General features: G+C 45.7%; 4 protein-coding genes across 19 annotated transcripts in view; 2 read left to right on the top strand and 2 right to left on the bottom strand.

The window, feature by feature from the left end:
- Positions 1-2,725, bottom strand: part of SENP7 (SUMO specific peptidase 7) — a 66,023-nt gene extending 63,298 nt beyond the window's left edge. For 4 of the 6 annotated variants that reach the window (XM_090058419.1, XM_090058443.1, XM_090058453.1 and 1 more), the window contains exons 1-2: positions 2,644-2,725; positions 984-1,039 (exon numbers count right to left, since the gene is read on the bottom strand). In XM_090058419.1, the coding sequence (XP_089914545.1) occupies positions 984-1,031 (48 nt within the window). In that variant the 5' untranslated portion in view covers positions 1,032-1,039; positions 2,644-2,725. Of the gene's footprint in view, positions 1-983; positions 1,040-2,345; positions 2,537-2,643 lie in introns of those variants that run through there. The other 2 variants (XM_090058436.1, XM_090058427.1) reach the window with 2 other exon arrangements.
- LOC149874241 (putative protein ARB2BP) lies at positions 2,697-10,317 on the top strand. Of its 4 annotated transcripts, none has more exons than XM_090058547.1 (4): positions 2,697-2,755; positions 3,441-3,520; positions 6,981-7,056; positions 8,356-10,317. In XM_090058547.1, the coding sequence occupies exons 3-4, from the start codon at positions 7,051-7,053 to the stop codon at positions 9,415-9,417; spliced, it is 1,068 nt and encodes a 355-aa protein (XP_089914673.1). In that variant the 5' UTR covers positions 2,697-2,755; positions 3,441-3,520; positions 6,981-7,050; the 3' UTR covers positions 9,418-10,317. The 4 variants fall into 4 exon arrangements, with proteins under 4 accessions (XP_089914673.1, XP_089914662.1, XP_089914653.1 ...); XM_090058536.1 differs by having other exon boundaries at positions 2,753-2,894; XM_090058527.1 differs by lacking the exon at positions 2,697-2,755 and adding an exon at positions 2,763-2,921.
- TXNL4B (thioredoxin like 4B) lies at positions 10,281-15,361 on the bottom strand. Of its 3 annotated transcripts, none has more exons than XM_090058571.1 (4): positions 15,223-15,361; positions 12,694-12,862; positions 11,796-11,947; positions 10,281-10,912 (listed from the first exon to the last, which is right to left on the bottom strand). In XM_090058571.1, exons 2-4 carry the CDS (start codon positions 12,823-12,825, stop codon positions 10,747-10,749), a joined length of 450 nt encoding a protein of 149 aa, XP_089914697.1. In that variant the 5' UTR covers positions 12,826-12,862; positions 15,223-15,361; the 3' UTR covers positions 10,281-10,746. The 3 variants fall into 3 exon arrangements, with proteins under 3 accessions (XP_089914697.1, XP_089914717.1, XP_089914707.1); XM_090058591.1 differs by having other exon boundaries at positions 15,174-15,275; XM_090058581.1 differs by lacking the exon at positions 15,223-15,361 and adding an exon at positions 15,035-15,174.
- Positions 15,305-19,209, top strand: TRMT10C (tRNA methyltransferase 10C, mitochondrial RNase P subunit). 6 transcript variants are annotated; one of them, XM_090058503.1, is made up of 3 exons: positions 15,305-15,443; positions 15,841-15,944; positions 17,858-19,209. In XM_090058503.1, exon 3 carries the CDS (start codon positions 17,889-17,891, stop codon positions 19,038-19,040), a length of 1,152 nt encoding a protein of 383 aa, XP_089914629.1. In that variant the 5' UTR covers positions 15,305-15,443; positions 15,841-15,944; positions 17,858-17,888; the 3' UTR covers positions 19,041-19,209. The 6 variants fall into 6 exon arrangements, with proteins under 6 accessions (XP_089914629.1, XP_089914602.1, XP_089914640.1 ...); XM_090058476.1 differs by having other exon boundaries at positions 15,838-15,944; XM_090058486.1 differs by having other exon boundaries at positions 15,437-15,468; positions 15,838-15,944.
- Positions 19,210-19,604: the final 395 nt, after the last annotated feature.

Raw genomic sequence — 19,604 nt, 5'->3', positions numbered from 1 at the left:
TTTAATATCATTTTGATATTTCCAGAATATAGCAGCAGCTAGGAACTAAGAATCAAAAAAGAGGAATGTAGGGGATGTGGTTAAAAACAAAAACAATTATGGTATTAGAAACAAAACAATAGCAGCCCCCTCTCTTCTGCACCCCAGCGGTTCTCAACCCTTTTAGGCTCAAGGTGCCTCACATTAGACTAAAGGGACTTCTCAGAAAATGCCAGCTCTTAATTTTCCCCCTTTTTTTGACTACAGGAAAATAACCGAGCAGTTTTTCTGTTGCAAAGGATTCAGACCATAACAGGTCAGAATGTTTTTAACACTATGAATTCCTATTTGAAGTCTCAGAGTTTAATCTTGTGATTCATGCTTGTACACCTAAGTGTGTTAACACTGGCAACACATAGGGGGTGCAGTCAGGTGCACATGCACCCTGAGATTGGCAGTGCACCCCCTGTAGGTGGTCACTGCTCACCACCCCCTCCCCCCGCCGCTGACACCTGCAGGAGCTCCCCACTCACGGCCATGCCCCCACCGCCAACACCACTGCTGTCTGCAGGCAGTCGCCGTGCCCCGCCTCAGCTTCTGGAGGCACACATCATTCATCTGTGTTAACATTGTGTGGCACACCAGGGCACCCTTGAAAGTTTCTCAAGGCACCCCAGGGGACCACAGCACCTTAGTTAAGAATCATTGGTCTTGATGAAGATCTCCGAGTTTACTGTGGCCCCCTTTGACAGGAACTCAGTGAAAACATCCTCCATGTCCATGGCTTATTTAGGAGACTAAACGTTAAGATGGATTACTTTCTGACTGACCCTTGTATTTTGCCTAGACTAAATCAGTTCCCTTGGGATGGCATCCCTAGGAACTGAAGGCTTGTTTGATTCACAAATGTCTGCAAAGTACCTGGAGTTTTTGCAAGAAGATAATACAAGGGGCTGCAGGATAATCTCAAAAGTAATTTTGTTTTAAGTAACAGAACTACTTACTCTGTAGTGACCTGAAGGTACAGATGCTTTTCCATTTCCTTCCATCATTTTCTCTACTGAGAAAAAAATAAAGATAAGGATTCAACTTTTACAAACAAATGAATACTCTCAACACACTTGGTAGAGATGGGCTGCACAGTCAACCAAAAATCTCATTAATTTCAAGGCTGCTAGCTTGTAGCTCTGAAACTCATCAAAGATCAAAGGTTTCATTCTGTTATTGTTTGGAAAGGCTTTGAGTAGCAGAGAAAAAACGTTCTGTATTTAATTGCTGGAAAAGCCCCAAAACGAGATGGGATGCAGAACAGGTACCCAGATGTTGCAAAAAGTTTTTTGGTGCAATGGCTAAGAAAGAGAATGTTTTTCTTCCTTGATGTCTAATAGCCAAAGGGAGATACGATAGAAAGAGCCACCAAGGCAGGGTTCAAAGGTGGCACCTTGATAAGGATCCCATATCAGGTTGGAACTACAGTTCTCCCAGGCTATGTCCTCTCTGAGACCTTCTAACTCATTCCAGCCTTGAACTGTATGCATGACATTCAAATGTTTGTCTTTCGCCACAAAAACCCTTGCCTCTCATATTTCCTGGACCATCATGACTGCAACATCACTCCAGCTCTACCAAGTCTTTTGTGTCCCTATTGTCCTGGAATAAGGAAGCACAGGAACCAGTTTCCCAACACTAAGGACATTAACTTAAGGAAACAAGGTTACAGGGGTGGATGCAGGGGCATGAAGTAGCAGAGACACCCCCCATTTCAGGCCACCATACCACTGGAGCAGCCCCCAGGGTCTATTTTTTCTTATGTTCCCCAAAGCAAGGAAGGATCCTCTCCTCTCTTCCCCTCTGTGCTCACCTGCGCGTCTCCTCCCTTCCTTCACCCACTATCGCTGCTGTCTCTGGCTTGGGGTGGGGGAGCTCCAGTCCTGCCCCCACCCCACCAACTCCTCCAACATGCTCCCTGCAGCCAAGGAACAGGCATGAGGAAGGGAACCCAGCCACTACTGCCACTGCCTCTAACCCACGTATAGCCCAGCCGGAGAGGGCAGGAGCAGCTCCAGAGCCTCCCAGAGGCTTTGTAGCCCTCCCCTCCCCGCCCTGGGGACAGCAGCAGTGACAGGCAGGGGAGAAAAGGGCAGGAGAGTAGGGTTGCCAACCCTCCCAGCTTGGCCGGGAGTCTACCAGAATCAGCACCGATGCCTACTGAAAGCCATCCGAGAGATTTTAATAGGATATTTTTAAGGAAAAATAAATAAAAATCTCCCAGAATAGCTTCAGTCACTGTTGGCAACCCTACTGGGAGGAGGGGGAACACACTGCTGAGCACAAAGGGGAAGGGGCTGGAGAAGGAACTGGCTTACCTGCTGGAGGGACTGGGACGGGGTGGGTGTGTGTGTGTGTGTTGGGGCTGTGTGCAAGTGTGTGTATGTGTACACGCGTGTATTGGGGCTGTACGCGTACTGTGTACGGGGGGGTGCGTATCTGTGTGTGTATGCGTGTGTCCCTACAGCCCTCCCCCACCCGGGGAAACGCGGCCTCTACCGCCGCCGCCAGCAGCCCTGCCCGAACAGAGGCTGCAGGCCCCCTGCCTCCTCCCCTCTTCCCATACCCCCGGCACAGAGACACGGGCCCGAGGATAAAGCCGGCACCCGCACTCACCCAGCCCCGCTGTTGTTGACCGGCCCAGGCCGCCGCCCGCGCTGCCGCTTCCGGCCCGGGCGCCGCCTCCTCCCCCGCCCCCACCGGCGGGAGCTGACGCCTTCCCGGCCCCGTAAGCCCGTCTCCCCGGGGTGCAGCGGCCGCGCTGGGAGGTCGGCAGGAGAAACGCGGAGATTTTGACAGCCTCTGGAAAGCCCTCGGCGGCCCGGGGGGCGGGGGGCCTTGGGCTCTCTACCACACGAGTTGCGCTGGTATTTTCCTGGCGTCCCAAACCGAAGGTGGCCTTCTCGGAGAGGGGCCCTGAGACTAGCCGGGGCTGCCTTGTGGGTCTCTATATAAAAACATTTTTAAAAAAATGTTGAGAATCGCTGCCCTGCTGCTTATGAGGCCTGTTTGTTATGCCACTGGGGATGTGTGGGCCTAGGCCCACCAGGTGAAATAAGAAGGCTTCCTTTAAAAGGAAGCTGCTGAGGGCATAAGGCATATACCTCTGGACAAAATAAACTGAGGAAAGGAGCCTGGGTGGTAAGTTTGTGCTTATGACCGCACTGAGTGGGGACACCGAGCGGAGCACCCTGGACAGTGCCTGCTGGGCCATGCCTGAGTCTGAGCCATGTCTCCTGGTCCAGATCTGGGAGTGAGAATAGGAGTTCAGGTGGCCCTTGGCAGTCACCCCCTGAACTAGATACCTGCATCCGAACACGCTGGGCTTCAGGCATTATTTTCTAGACCTCAAGGGAGGTGCTGACGTGTTGATTTGGAAACCTAAAATAACGCTGCTTTCCTTTCCTTGAAAGATTTCAGGGTTCTGTCCAAACCCCAGAAGCCAAGGTTTGCATTTTTGACGATGACGTGCTTTGTGAGACGAAGCCACGAGGTAACGTTCAAGTCATATGGCGAACCTGGTAATGGAGGACGTTGTCTATTTGGTGGCAGTAGTGCCCAAGTGTTTTAACATTTTACAAGCACGGGAAGACCTTTCCCAGCAGGCAGGGGTTACAGTTGAGACCTGTTAAATCTGAAGGGGAATGGTTAATTTTCAGTTCAAATATGCCTTTTTGTACACAGATGTACATTGCACTTAGAAAAGGTACCACATGCTGCAGTCCTGTTTATTCACGGCATGGTGCAGCCTATATAGCAGTACCTCACCATTTTCAGAATTTCACACCACCGCAAAGGTCTCGATTCATCATAAGACTGCATCTAAAGCCACCTATAAATGCCTTTTTTAAAAATCTAAAAACAATACAGCTATGAAAAAATCCCTTTTTCCTGCTTAATAGGCTTATAGTTTTTTATTTACTAGGGGTGCACCATAGAGATTTTGGGAGCTGATACCGATAGCTGATTTTTAAGGAGGCATATCAGCCGATACTAGTCTGATTTCCAATACAGCTGCATGCAGTTGGCAAGTCCATTGTGGTGGAACGGGAAGGGGAGGGAAGCGGCATGGGGGGGCACAGATCAATACTTCCTGCAGTGAGTGAGGGTAGGGGCAGGGGGAGGTACTGCCCAGCTGAAGTGGGGTGGGTACAGGACAGAGCCTCAGTTCATCAGGGTCAGGGGGAAGGCAGCTTGTGTTGCTGGTTGCACCCCAGGAGGGCACAGGGTGTGGGGGAGGTGTGTGCCCCCAGATCTGTGCAAGGCAAGGCGAGGCTGGAGCTGGGGCTGGAGCAGGGGCTGCGCCCATTTCTCGGCGGGGCTGGGCTTAGAGTGAGGGCTACAGAGGAGGCCACAGCCACCCCAAATTTCACCGTAGCCCCATTCCCAGCACTGACACCTGCTCAGCATAGTTCCAGCCTGCAGCTGCAGCCCACCCCACCCCACAGATCCAGGGGGCACACACGTCACCCCCCATCCTCTCCTAGGGTGTGCTCACTGGTGGGAGCTGACCCCCATACCATGAGCCACAGCTCCATCCTGCGCCCCACCCCAGCTGGGCAGCGCCTGCCCCTGACCTTGTCCCTGCTCCCCACTTACCGCAGGGGGTGTTGATCTGCCCACCCACCACCACCACACCCCTTCCCTCCCCTTCCACTACACTGTGGAGAGCTGTGCATGCAGCTTTGCACACTGCCGATCTGTGTTCCTTACTGCCTGAGTTTTGCGCTTCAGCTGAATAAATTTATTGGCCAAATTATTGGCCTGATTTCTGATACAGGCAGTACTCAACTTATGGCATTTCAATCTATGGTGATTTGTACTTGTGGTGCTCTGCCATTTACACCCGTCATTATTTACGGCACCGGATCCTCGCACTTACAGCAGGCAACGGCAGAGGCACCGGGGCTGGTGCGGGACAGTTACTGGTGCTCCTGGAGGTGAGATGGGGTTGGGGTTGGGGACGGGGACGGGGGCTGAAGCTGGCACTGGAGAACTGCTCTGTTTCCCAGTCCTGATGCCATGTGCCTCCTCACTCCCAGAGTCATGGGGACGGGGACTGGTGTGGGCTCTGCTGGCTCCGGGGAACTGCTCTGCACCCCCACATCACCTTGGGGAGTGAGGAGGCACATGGCATCAGGGCTGGGGAGCGGAGCAGTTCCCCAGAGCCTATGGAGCTGGCCAAGCAGTTCCCCAGAGCTGGGGGAGTCCACACCAGCCCCCAGCCCTCATCTCCACCTCGCCATGCCTCTGGGAGTGAGGAGGCATGTGGTGTCAGGACTGGGGAGCAGAATAGTTCCCTGGAGCCGCCGGAGCTTGCATCCCCATCCTTGCCTCGGGAGGAGCCACTGCCTGCCCCGTGTGAGGACTGAAGAGCTTACCTTTGGTAAGTGTCCCATGCCGGCTCTGGTGCCTCCCTTCCAGTTCTATTGATTGATTGCGTCTGGCCCATGGCCTTCTGATTAAATAATTTATAGTTGATTAAATAGTTGATTTAAATATGTTTATGGTCATTTCTATAAAAAGTTGAGCATCAGGCCCTTGGTCAGGAATGTAACCCCCTATTTTAACATTGTATGGGAAAATCAGATTCAACTTGCATCATTTCAACTTACAGAGCCTTTTCCAGGAACGTAACCTACTGTAAGTGCAAGGACTGCCTATACAGCCAATTTTCTTTATATTGGTACCAATCCAATATTGGACCAATGTATCGGTGCACCTCCATTATTTACTATTCATCAAAATCTGTCTTATGTGATCAGGGTGGATTTAACTTAAATTGATTTAAGGCTGGTCAGGAAGCCTTGATTTAATCTTTGGTTTCTACAAAATCTTTAGTCTTGTTGTTTGATATAACCTTTGTTCGAGGCTATAGAATTAGGCTTCAGGATAGTCAGCGTACATTCTACATTTCTCTTTAGCTCAATGTTGAGAACTTTGGCTATGACAATTCCATCTCTTTTGTCACGATACTGCTCACAAACTGTCATCAGATTAGGCCAGTTCTCAATATATTACTCAAAGCAGTCCAATACTGAGTTTCATCATATGTCTTGTGGGAGAGTTCATTTGGTTTCTCCCGCTTTCTTCAGTGCAGCTGCAGCAAAGTGGTTGTTACCAGAGTATTCTGCAATTTCAACAAAGTTCTGCCCAAAATGTTTCTGTTTTGTTTCTACTGCCCCTCCCTCCTTGCTTTTATCTCCAGACTCCTCCTCTTTGCTCAGATCTACTTTTCCCCCCAACAATCCTCTCTTTATTTAACTTCTTGAAACTCTACACTTGTAGAGAGAGGTAAGGGCTTGACTGTAAACAAATTTACAGAGAGACAAGAGGGCTGATGGGTAGGTAATCAGGTCTGTTATTTCTCATTTCCATATACTGCTGTTAACAAGGATATTCTCTTTGGAGACACAAATCCACAGTTTGAGAACTGAAACTAAGCATCACCAAGATGCTTAATGGGATCTTCTAGAGTACACTGAGCCCCATTGGGTAGAATGGCTTTCTTTAATCTTTACTGAGCTATAGAAGAGCATCTGGGGACCCCATAAGATTGGGCCCCTAATATAGTCCATGGCCTGTTGTGACCTATTTATAAAACTTTTTCTAAAAAGGTTATATGAATATATTGTCTCAAATAGTATATCAATAGAAGTTATAATCCCTATTTCATGCTGTTATCTCTGAGCATTAACATATCTTAAAACTATATAGTTTGTTTGTTTTTTTTAATCTTAAGAAAAACATCAAAATACAATTAAATCAAAAAATCTGATTTAAATAAAAATCTGATTTTTATTTATTTTAAATTGTTGATTTGTATCCACCCTGTATGTGAAGAAGTACTGTAAATTGTTCTGAAACCTTGGATATCATTGTAGTAGAGGATAGGGAGACAGGCCTCTCCCAACTGAAAACCTTATTTATATTTTACTTATTTATATTTTAAGCCAGAAAAGCAGATCCAAAGCAGAACTGAATGAAATTTCCAGAAGCCCTTCCCTGTGCCACAAAGAAAAAATGGATGTAAGTATAGGCTTAAGGTGTTACATCTGCAAGGGCTTAATATGTATTTTCTCAGTTTGTTTTGGAAATTAAAAATAATCTAGTCTGGAAGTCCAAGAGGGGCCAGCATACACCAGTAGGCTCTGATCTGGTAGATGTTTTGTTTGGACAAGCAGTCTGCAAGTCACCTTCCCACTTTCAGATGCGATGGGGTGCCCTTATTATGTTGATTCTTCCCTTGACAATTACATTATCTTCTCTCAACTGAACCTGTTCCACTCTTGCAACAAGCCTTGGGGAGAAAGACATCCATATTTGCAACTCTAGCTCTACCAGATGTTTTCTGGTCCTAGTGTAAGTTGTTTTCACTTCAGTGATACACTCTATGCACTGCCTTTCAGATGTCCTTCTATCTCAAGAAATGCTTATCAATTCTTCTCTCTGCCCATTTTCCCATAGACTGAATCAGAGGCAGCCACCTGTTTTCCATTTTCTCTGTGCTGCCTCTGCCCCAGATATTAGCAGGAAAAGCAAGGAGTGGTTTACACCTCACCTGCTCTGCACTGAACCCTGTCTGCCCACCCAAATATGTATGAAAAGGAAGGGTGTGGACCTTAAAGGACCACTTCTATTACTCTCAGTAGTAAAGTTAAGCATACACATACATGTTTACAGTATTGTGGCCTAGATTTCTAACAGATAAAACAAGCCAGGGTGAAGAAAAAGGCAAAACTCTTTCCTCCACAATGATCATGTTAAGAAGGATGATGGAAGAGATGAACACAGTAATGGGAGTACTGTGAGTTTTCTGTAAAACCTAAAAGTACAATGCACACTTTGCTACAATTTTGATGTTATAATAAACATAGCTGCAAATGGGCCCCCCTTTCTACAGCAGGTGTTCTGAAACTTGTTCTCAGGGCAAACTAGTTTTGGAAGAAAAATTAATCATGAAGAATTATCATGTCAATCTTCTGCCTTCTTGTTCCCAGCTATGTGCTAGCTCTCATGTTCTTGATCCCATATACTATATAAAGTGGTATTTCATTTTAATCATGGAAAAATGTGGATTTTGGGTTACTTTTTTTTTTAATCCGAAAATTGGGGATTTTTTATCAGAGAAAACCAGGATCCCTGCTTCTGAGGTAATTTAGCCAAGACTGTGACTAGCCAGTTTTTTGGAACTATCAGCAAGCAGGCTGGGTTCTACAGATAGTCTACGTCACAATTTGAGAACCAGTGGCTTAACCAGTCATGTTTAAAAAAAACAAAAAAAACCTAAGCTGTCTGTCATACTTACATTACCGACTTTATTTGCAGTGGCTGGAAATGGGGAAGGAACTAAGCTTCAGGAAACTAGCAGAGGGTTCAGAGTGCCCAGAACATCTGAAGTACAGCTTCAACATAAAAGGTGAACTGAGGCATCTAGATACCAATGAACCCTTTGTCTTTAATTACTACAAAAATGCACATGAAAACAATCATAAACGCTATCAGGTGTTAGGACATCTCATTGAACAGTATGTTTATCAACTGCTGGAAAGAGCATGCAAGCTGCAGAGAGTCCACCTTCCGATAGATGCTACAGAGAACGAACCCAGGAGTTTCTTTTTCATGAGTGAGAAAGCATTAACAAATCCCTCAAGCCTAGTTGTCCTTCTACAAGATCGTGGAGTCTTTCGGGCTGGGCAATGGGGTCAGAAGACCATAATTCATGAGGGCTTGGAGCATGGAACTCAAATACCATTCATCCAAATGGCTCTCCATGACTATGGGGGAGTTATTGTATTAAACCCCAATGACAATTTTATTGATATGAAGACGGAGGAGGAACGCTTGAGTTTCTTAACTAAGGGACAGTCACTGTCCAATGGCCAATCCATGGGGCAGATTCCAAAGAGATGCAGCAGCAGCCCTGAAGAACATACCATTTATGTCTGGGATCATTTTATTTTATCCAAGAGTTTAGCCAAGAATGTAGCCTTCATTGCTCATGGCTATGGAGGCTTGGTTTTCATCAATTTGCTCATGCAAAGGAAGTGGGAGGTGATGAGTAAAGTGTATTCTGTGGCCTTTATTGACTCCATGCACCACACACAACACCAGGTGGGAAGCAATCCAGAAATGCAAGAATGGATACAGAAGCACTGTCGTGAATGGGTAACAAACAGTAAACATTTAGATAGGCCCACAGGTTCCCTTGTTAAAGTGGATTGTCCTAAAGTCTCTGCAGGGACTGAAAAATACACCTTAGCTCCCTCCTACAGCTTACAGGCCATCTTCAAGTACCTGAAGAGCACACTGAAAGCAAAGAACATGGTAGCTTCCCCTCGTTCACCTATTAAAACAAGGAGCACATCAAGTAAGAGATGCAGTAAATAAGGGGATATTGAATTTTTATAACCCTCATCCCATGCCTAGCTCTGAAAACTTGAAACAAAAGCTCTTATTATAGTAGTTTTGGTATTGAATTTCTGAACCTTTTTTTTGATTCCTTGCTCCCCTCCTGCCAGGCAGAAAACATTGTATTAGAAAAGGGTTGGTATTATTCTTTTCAGAAAAATGAGTTGTGCTTTTTAAATGGATGCCTATAAACAGTTCCAAAATTTAAAGGGTGCAAAGTAAAGATCTTAAAGTATATCTGGTTTTCTTTACAGTGTTTTTGGAAGTTTATATGGATGCACACTGATCTAATTACACTTTACTATTAGCAACTCAGGTTTCCTAGAGTATATATACAATTTTACTGTCAAGGGCAACTTGGCATAGGGGATTAATGCTAATAACCTGTATGTTTGCGTCAGCCTGCGCATAGCTCTGCAGGGCTGCTGCTTACTATGTATTTACCAGTATTTTGTCCTGTCTTGTTTTGAAAGTCTCACACTGGAGCTTTCACCTCTCCCCTTGGTACATTTTTCCTGAGCCTAAAGAGACTTCACCAAACCATACACTGCTCCTCTCCTCCAGTCAGGGATGAGATGCTCTAAATATAATATAGTGGGATCAAATTAATCCCCAGGGTAAACCACTGAGATTACTTGAGTACAGAATTTGTTCTATTATGCATCTCCTTTCAGATTGAATGATTGTGAAAAATACTTTAATCTAGTTAAACAGGAACCACATATGTAAAATAATATTGCTACTTACTCTGAAAAGAGAATAAGGCTTTCCCTTTTAAACTTTTGCTCAGTCAGTTTGACTTCTGCATCAAAGGACTCCTACTGCATCAAGGGACTCTCCTCTTTTCAAGAACAGACCTTATTTATCTATTTATTAATTTACATTGAAAAATGGAAGCAGTTTTTAAAGGAATGAAAGAGAAGTTGTTCTTAAGCAAAATGGTGTCAAAATTCTAAAACTATATATAATCATGCTTTAATGCAAACTATTCTCTAGTCAAAAGAGTGAGATGGCTCCACTCTGAAAGCACATAACTGTCACTGTCTCATAACTGCTATATATTGTACTTTTACAGGAAAGACTATGGGCACCACTCACATAAGTAAAGCACACAGCTTTACTTAAAGGACAGTATTCAATGACAGATTGTGTCTTCAACAGATGACCAATAAGGTCTTCAAAATGAAACCACAAGCTTTTAAAAGTTCTTTTTTATGTCTTGTGGTATCAAATGTGGCAAATATTTTAAGAAAATTGTCAACAACTGTTGCAGTTTCAGTGTTTAGCCATCTAATTTTTTTAGTTATGTCAAATTCCTTGATAGAGAAGATCATATTTGGGAATATTCCTATGATCAATAGGGCTCTGTACAATAAGTTTTCCACGCATTGCTCCACGATAAATCACTTCAATCAGGTCTATAAAGTCTTGCTTTGTTTTGAAGCTCCCCACAAATTTAGTGTGATCTGGAGACCTGTGAAGCAGATAAAGATAAATGGAAACAAAAATGTCTGTTAAAATGAATGAAGACCTTTTTAAAGACAAGCAAACATATATACATGAAGCATTTTGATTTAGGGTGTAGCCACACAACAGGATTATTACAGGGTAATTTACAAGAGATTTAATTCTGCAGTAAGTCTCTACCATAGCAAGGAGCAGACACAACTTCCCTGAATTGGCTGCTCTCAGAAGTCACTATTATATTGTCTGGCCAGTAGGTGGTGGGAGCTGACGTGCATGGAGTGAACAGCTACTTATAGGTTAAAACTGACTAAAGGAGTGGACGCAGTCCAATTTGCTAGTGTAGCATATGCCAGCATTTCCTTACTCCTCACTTTCTGAGGGGTCCTTTTAAGTGGAGTGAATTACACCAGTGTAAGGCTGCATGCTGTGTATCCATACCATCTCCATTGCAGAGTGAGTTCTATGTATTCTGTTATAAAGAAGCCATGTGTATACATCCTTAGTCACACCTGTGGCTTGAACTACTCTTGTATGACACACATGAATGAAGAGATGAGGATACTTTAAAGACCTCTAAAACTTAGAACAATGCTGTGTAATGGCCAAGAGTCTAATGCTAATGTGTGCAGAATCACAAACCACATTTCACAAGGAGAGTATATCAGACAATTTCATAAGTAGAGTATATCAGAAAATTTGCTGCAGAATGATAAATGTGAGGGGGTCTTTCAAAATGGAAGGGGTGGTCTACCCTATTCTTTCCTGGTCTCTTTGATCTTGCATGGTACTGCTGCTAGCAAAATGAAATTATAAAAGTGTAGTAAGCTAGCACATGCAGAGAATAAGCTAGTTATGTTACACATGAGATGGCAATATGCAAGCCAGCATACCCATAATCCACTTTCATGTGCTGTCCATTGAAGAAAAAAACAGTAGATGGAATATAACTGATGTCAAAATACTGGGTGTACACTGGTACCTTGTTCACATCCACCAGGTAAATGGTTGCCATTTTACTTAGGTCATGAGATGTCTTTGCAAGCTATTGAGATTGGAAAAAGACAGGTAGTAAAAAAGATTCTGAAACATGAGAAGGTAAAACATAGCCTGCTTTTAAGGACAACTATAATTCATGATTCTCCTGTTTAATAAAGACAGAGAAGAATTGGGGAAAGACAGAGTTCTATTCTTAAAAATATATTTGATAATTAATTCATATTCGATTCTTGTTGGATTGTTACTTTGAACATATGCTTTCTTCCATACCAAACTTTCGTTATCACTGACAAAATATTACTCCACTTAGTTTCATGCATGAGTAACATGATCTAGCATTTTAGCATGAAACCTGGAAACAGAAATGTCTGATTTCTAAAACAAAGCGCACCGCTTCCTATATGGCTGCCAATGAGTAAACTAATTTTATCTGCATGCAGCTACGCTGGGAAAAAATTAAGCAAGTGTCACAAACTAAAGATTATATATAAAAGTTTGCAAATAATTTTTCATTTTCAAAGTTATTTGCAAACAACACCATGTGTTGCATCATCCCCATTAGCAGAGTGAAGGACATTGTTTTAACGCTTTGTCTAGTCTTAAATAGCTAGATATTAATTCCAATTTGCATTATACTAGTTCCATTTCATTGCTATGATAATAATTACATTTAAGTCCAATGTGGTTCTTAGGGTGTTTTATTTTAACACACTGTTTAATTCTGTTGGACCAAATGTGTAAGCAATATTCAACACAGTATTAAAAACAAGTTCTTTTTATAAGTGCACTTACAATATCATCCAGTTGCAGACAAACAGGATCCTCATCTCTCCCAAATCGAAGAACCAAAACTTTTTCAGCTACGCTTTTTATTGCTTGATCCACTTCTTTTTTACTAGTCAGTTTTGGCAGCAGAAAACTCATTTTGCTTGAAAATGGCTCCAGAAATCAAGTACTGTATCTAAATATTTAAAAAAAGACTGTCAATTGGAAAAACTACCTTCCTGCAACCAATACACAAAAAATATGCTTGTCTAGACAATACTCCATCTTTAATGGTTTAATGGTTTGCTGGATGCTTTAATTGGCTTAAAGGACAGTCCAATATGCGAGTATGTTGATGCACACCCGTACACCCAGGCTGAGGACCTGGCAAGGATCAAGGATAAAGCAGTTGTGTGGCTCTGTCACATTAATGACGGGTAGAGGGGAAAATGAAGTATAGAAGAGAAAAGGAAGAATGGTTTGTATTAGGTAGCCCAACTTTTTAGGATTTCTTTAAAGGAGCAGGGAACTCTTCCAAGTCCTAGAAATAATTACATGCGTGAGCTAAAGATGCGATCCCACCTTGTACAGTACAGGCAACCCCACTTAGCACTCTTAATTGGTTCCAGAGAAACTGAACGCTAAGCAAAACCGTAATAGGTGAAACCCATTTGCCCACAGGAATGAATGTAAATATGGATAATCGGTTACCGCTGCTTCTTGCCACTGTCGCTCCCCATCAGCCTGCTGGCCACTCCAGTCCCACGTGCCAGCCCAGGTCTGCATTCCTGCTGCCTTACCCTGGGCCCCCACCAGCTCTGGTCCTGGGCACCAATGCAATCCCTGTCCCAATGCCCGCACCCCCACTCACCGCTTCTCACCACCGCCACCTCTACCCACCTGCCCACCGTGCCAGCCTGGGCACTAGCACTCCTGCTGCCCTGCTCTGGGCATGGGTGCCTGCCGGCCCTGGCCCTGGCCCCTGCACTCCTGCTGCCCCACCCTGGGTGCAGGCCCCCACCAGCCCTGGCCCTGGGCACCAGCTCTGCACTCCTCCTTTGCCCCGCGATCCATGCACTGGTCACATGTCCCCTCCCTTTCCGGTGGCACGTTGTGCCTCCCGCTCCCGGACAGGCAGGGGATTCACGGCCAGTGCACACCAACTGGGGCAAAGGCAGCAGGGCAGAGAGCCCCAAGCCTGCAGTGGGCAGCCCACCTCTACCCTCTCTCTGCTTGGCTCCTAAAAGCATCCCTGTGCTTAAAAATGGTGGTGTCAGTGCTTGAACTAAAGCTTATTTGACAAACTTTAGTTCAAGTACCCCCACTGCCATTTTTAAGCTCTAAAACATTGATCCCCTGGACAACCTGCCAGTGGCTCTATCCTGCTCCCCACCCTGGCTGGCCCTGGGTCCCATTCACTGTGCTAGCTAAGTGGCCCTAGCCCCAGCACCTGCCCCAGGCCCCACCTGCCCCTCCCCTGTGACCCTTCCCCTCCACAGACTTATCTGCAGGGAGCTGATCTCCACAATGTGCAGCTGTGCCCCTGTAAATCAGTTTTCAGATCAGTATCAGCCAGTATGCCTGGTGAATAAGCAGCTATTGGTATTGGCCAAGAAAATCTTTCCTGGTGTAGCCCTACTTTCTGCCCTATCTACCACTGTGCTGCTACCCGGTCCCAAGTCAGCTATGCACCTCACACAGAGGCTGCCCATGCCACCTGTGCTGCAGGTTGGCCACCCCTGCCTAGTTCATCGCCTTGCAAGGATTATTCCCTTCTAGAGCATTGTCTAGTCTTAAATAACCAGTTTCATGTGGCTTCTGACACTTCTTCCTTTGGCAAACTATGGACGGGAAGGGGCACGGGGGAGGCAAATCAAGGCCCCTATGGGGAGGGAGGGAGGGATTGGAGCAGGGGCTGGGGGCGCTGCCCAGCCAGGGCAGTGAATGGGGCCACAGGGCTGGGGGAGGGAGCAGGACAGAGCTGTGAGCACCTTGTCCAGCAGACACAGGGTGGTTGGCTTCTGACACTTCTTCCTTTGGCAAACTGTTCTATGTCATAATATAGCTCACTGTGAGGAGGCTGTTTTTCCCCCGAGAGTCACCCTTTAGCGTCTTCTTCATTTTAGCCTGTTATTTTTATTATACTCCCAGAGCCTGAACTAAGCTATCCCCCAATCCCATACTGCACCAAGGCTTATGCAAGTCGGTATGTCTAAATCAGGGGTGTTCAACCTCTGGCCAGTGGGCCAAATCCAGCCTAGGAAGCCATGGCATCCAACCCTGTGGCAGGTCCAACCCCAGCCATGTCCCTTGCCCACACCCTGCACAGCCAGCTTAGGGCTGGCCCCTTTCCCCCACAGCACCAGACCTTGACCCAGGCGGCTTAATGGAGCCCCTCTGTGGCATCACCAGCCAAGTCCGGCTTCTGGGTTCCCCTCCACCCCGTGCTGGCCGGGCCACAAGGAGGCCGCGCAAGGCCTGACGTGGGGAGGAAAGAAGGGAGGAACCTCAGTTCGCAGCCGCGGGGCCTGGAGGACCGGGGGAGAAAGGACGCACCAGACCCGCAGGAGCCGCTCGACCTCTCGGACCCCCGCCGCTCATGCGCAAAACCTGGCCTCTGATTAGCTGCGATGCAATGTAAAACTTAGATTCTCCGCAGCCTACAGCGTTCAACTTGTCCCGAAAGGCGTGGGTGTGTCGCCGATATCCCTCCGGTCAGGACCGGAAGTGTGGCCTGTCGGAGTCCCGTGAGGGCACTGGTTCTAGTTCCGGGAGGGGTAAGTGGCACAGCGGCGGCGCTAGGTATGCCGTCTCCCTTCCCTCCCCACTCAAAGCCAGCCTCCGTCGGGGGCTGGCGGCAGCGCATTTAGCTGCGGGTCGGGGGGCAATGAGGCCCGCACCTTCCCCCGGCTCCGGGGGCTCCGTGATGTCACAGAGGGCTGGAGCGCGGGGTGTCCGGCCGCTTGGACTCGTGCGCTGCATTCACCTGGGTTCCACGCGAGCCTCCCCGGCCACTCTTAGGGCCCGAGCGGGCTCCTCGTTGGCTGCCAAGTCAACTAGGAAGACTCCGCTTCTGGCATCGGGAGCTGTAAGGGTGTGGGCAAAGGGCTCGGTGGTTTTTCTGATGGGGATGTGCGAAACTTCCAAATGTTTGTTGGTTTTGTTTTTCAGCAGTGGCTCTCTTCTGATCTCCCATTCATGTAGATTCCCTGCAAAAGGCCTTTTTTTGAAGAGCTTTCAGTCAGGCAGGTGTGTTCAGCACTGGGCAAGCAAGAGAGGTAAAGCAGCCTTATTAAAGCACTTGGATTGTGTTCACTGCTAGGATAAGCTAGCATCTCTGTTGGAGCGATGCTAACGTGTGTGACTTTTGCAGGAGTGGCTGTCACAGCAACTAAAACCATCTGCTTTTGAGGATGGTTTCAGGAAATTTGTCTCGCTGGCATGCATCTATTACAAAGCTGGGCAACTGTAGAGAGTCGTGGTCCAGTAAATCTTGGTTGCAGGCAGAATGGCTTTATTTTGGAACTGCTGTTTGTTTTTTTAAATGTGTGTGTGTGTGCATTTTTTAACTTTCAGGGGGCAATGTTAATACTGCACTTACAAGACAACACTTCATTTTAGATTCAAGTGTTTCCCTTCAGCTGTCCCAATCAGCATGGATGATAAAAAGCCCCTTATATTAGATCTGCATACAGAGTAGATGGGAGGTACAGGAGGATGCTGCAGCTCTGACTCTGTCCCTGACCCTACAACTGCTTCCCCCGCCCCACACCTTATTGTCAGGTACACCTCGGCTCCTGCTCAGATAGTATTCAGTGCCTGTGAGGGAATCCAGAGTATTCCAGCTCCTGCCCAGTCAATCAGCAGCACCTATGCTGCTGCTTGGGGCTCCTTCATGCTGTGCTAAAGGGAAAGAGGGGAGAGGCAGAGGCTGTGGGAAATTGGGGGTTGGTGTGGGGGGAGGGTTGGAAAGCTTCAGGGGGAAGAAGTGACTGGGGGCAGAGGGCAAGGGGGTTCCCCCCATGCTTTTGCCTCCCCTCCCACCCACCCACCACCGCTGCTTTCCCTACTGTAGCAGTTCGGGCGGGGGTGGTGAAATCAAGACAGCCATTCAATTTGTTAGATTCTGCATCTGGAAAACTTAAAACCATTTTACTTCTTTTTTTCCCCCTATATGAAACCTAATGGGGGTCACCTTAAATTTGGGGTTGTCTTCAATCTGAGTACGTACAGTAAAATAGATACTGTGAAATAAGAATTATTCTTTTAGAATTTGGAAATCATTTTTTACTTACTTTTCAAATTTTGAAAGCCAAAGTTTGACTTTCTTAAGAAAAATCATTATGGAGAAGGTGGAAAGATATTGGTGACTTACTTTTTTTAGGCCTAATTCTTCACTGTTTAAGCAGGAATATGTAACTTTACTTGGTGAGGACAGCCCAGTGAAATGAATGGGAATACTAATGTGAATGAAGTACATGTGTGCTTCAGTTTCTGCAGCCTTTAGCTTCAGTTGTTCACAGGACATGTATAGCACACATCTTTGTAAAAGTGTAAGCCTAAGTGAGTGACTATATAGTCTTGGTGGGAGTTTGCAATGAGAGCTTTTCTATAATGTAATGTAAAAGGAGAAATGTTTTTCCTCTGACATCAGGGTATCCCAGCAGCAATGCTTGTGCTGCCACATCACAGTTGAGTTTTGCTTGTTACAGACTTGCTTATGACTTGAGTCTCTATGCCTTATTGAAAAAAGCAGTGGAAATGTCTATTCATTGTAGCATCAAACAAGAAAATTTGTCGCCATCTCTGAAATCATGTGGTATCTGGGTAGCATAATGCTTACTCCCATCGCCATTTTTTCTGTCTGCAGTCTGACATACAAGAGTGATTTGAAATTAAGAAAGCTGAACATGGTTAACTGTTGTTCAACTTGACAATAAGATGCATCTATATTTTGCTCTTTTAAAGAGCAAAGTTAATGATGGCTTCCTCTAGCAGTAACATCAATTTCCCTTTTAAAGCCAATGCAAAAAAGTTAAGTGAAATACTGTCGTGTTTTCCTGGGAATATAAAGAAGTGACCTTTTGTTCTTCAGGATTTGTAAGATTGACAGGATTTGTGGTACTTCTATGTCTTTGACTACTGATGTATTTTTTTTCCTCTCCTTTTTGTCTTATTACCATTTTGGCAGGTAATTGTTTGGACGCAGCATAGTCCCAACCATGAGCATTTTCAATATGCTTCTGAGAAATGTCAAAAGTTCTGTCTTCCCATTTGCCATGAAGGAGAGAAGAAAGAATGGTTTGTTTTTAACATCTTTCTATAAACCATTTCTACATAGAACACTGAATTTGTCACCTTACTTGAAGGATGTTGAACCTAACCCTCCTCAGAAACTGGATTTGGATGAATGGAAAAATATTATGCGAGCAGGACAGCAAAAGGAAATCTGTGAGCCTACATCCAAATGTGAGGAGGATTCCGCTTTAAGTGCCATGCGGGAGTTTGTGGAGATGCGGAGGCTAGCTGGCAAACTTATTCCCAAAAATATAACTGAAGAAGAGTTAAAGACCCTTATGGAACTTACCACAAAGTCATCAAGACTTAAATATTTGAAATTCTTAGCTATCAGAGAGAGAAAAAAAAATGCCAGGAACGCAAAGAGGGAAGAGAGAAGGGAACAAAGGAAGGAACTGCTGGGAGAGGTTGAGAACAGGGATACCGATGACCTACGGAATAGTTTCTTGACCTGTTTCCGCTCCAAGTCTCTGGACAACTTGTATAATTGGAGGGCTGCATACGCTATGATCTTTGGCCAACCTCTGGTATTTGATATGGTTTTTGAAAATTGCATGACAATTGTAGAACTGCAGAACGCAGTGAAACAGATTATGGAAAGTGAAGGGTATAATCGAAGATCTGTAGATCCATTCCACTTACACTTCTGTAACCTCAATGTAGATGGGTTATATATTAAGGCGTTTCGCAAGTGCTATGGAAAGGCATGGGACAATTTATTTGTGACAGAGACAGAACAGTGTTACACAAATCTCTTTCCAAGAGACAGGCTCATCTATTTAACACCTGAGTCCCGTAACATAATGAAGACATTTGAACATGATAAAATTTACATAATTGGGTCACTGGTTGACAAGGGTGGACAGAAGGGAGCTAGCTTGGCCGAAGCAAAGCGGCTGAATCTGGCAACTGCTAGGCTGCCCCTGGATCTGTATTTGCGGTGGAACATAGGTGGAAAAAATCTGACACTGGACCAGATGGTTCGCATTTTAGTAACTTTAAAAGACACCGGGGATTGGAAGAAAGCTCTGCAGTTTGTTCCAACAAGGAAACATGGTGGTTTTTATAGGAACTAGAACTGTCAGTACCTAAAAACTTAAAAAAAAAAAACAGCTGCCTGAAATGAGATGCTGTGTATAACCTGGCTATTTCAGCTATTTACCCAGAAGCTTGTTAATCGTCTTGTTCAAACATCTCTAGGAGGATAGTCTTTGATTACCAAATAAAAATTTTACTGTACGTGAATTTTATTTATTTATTTGACAGTGGAGAATGTAGCTTCATTTTAAAGCTGGCATGGACAGCGATTCGGGCCTGTGGGCCACCCAGAGAATCATAGGGAACTGTCATGGGTGGGGTCACCCTCCCCAACAGCACAGGGCAGCCTAGATATGATGCTGGGGAGGAGCCTTGGGACAGCTCAGAGCAGCTGGAAGGGTCCTGGCAGGTGCGTGTGTCCCTGCCGCCCTGTGCCCAGTGTTAGACACAGCCAATTCAGTGGGGTAGGTGTTGAGTTCATGACCCCTTGCAGAGCTATTCCCAAAGACACAGAGTCACTGTCTGTCTCAAAATTGATTCAGCATGCTGGGCACCCTGAGCGAACTCAGAGGCCCCGAATAAAACTGTTAGAGGCATTTTAT

The sequence above is a fragment of the Crocodylus siamensis genome, chromosome 1 (assembly GCF_052110815.1).
Source record: "Crocodylus siamensis isolate JL-2025a chromosome 1, ASM5211081v1, whole genome shotgun sequence".
NCBI classification, from domain to species: Eukaryota; Metazoa; Chordata; order Crocodylia; family Crocodylidae; genus Crocodylus; species Crocodylus siamensis.
This window is presented reverse-complemented; position numbering and strand designations above follow the sequence as displayed.

Bases quoted from the DNA above. Each gene is read 5' to 3' on its own strand.
- TXNL4B (XM_090058571.1), bottom strand. From the start codon at position 12,825: ATGAGTTTTCTGCTGCCAAAACTGACTAGTAAAAAAGAAGTGGATCAA. The intron at 11,948-12,693 runs GTAAGTGCACTT...CAATCTCAATAG, and splicing joins GTCTGCAACTGGATGATATT to CTTGCAAAGACATCTCATGA. The intron at 10,913-11,795 runs GTATGCTGGCTT...TCTGCTTCACAG, and splicing joins CACATGAAAGTGGATTATGG to GTCTCCAGATCACACTAAAT.
- TRMT10C (XM_090058503.1), top strand. From the start codon at position 17,889: ATGAGCATTTTCAATATGCTTCTGAGAAATGTCAAAAGTTCTGTCTTC.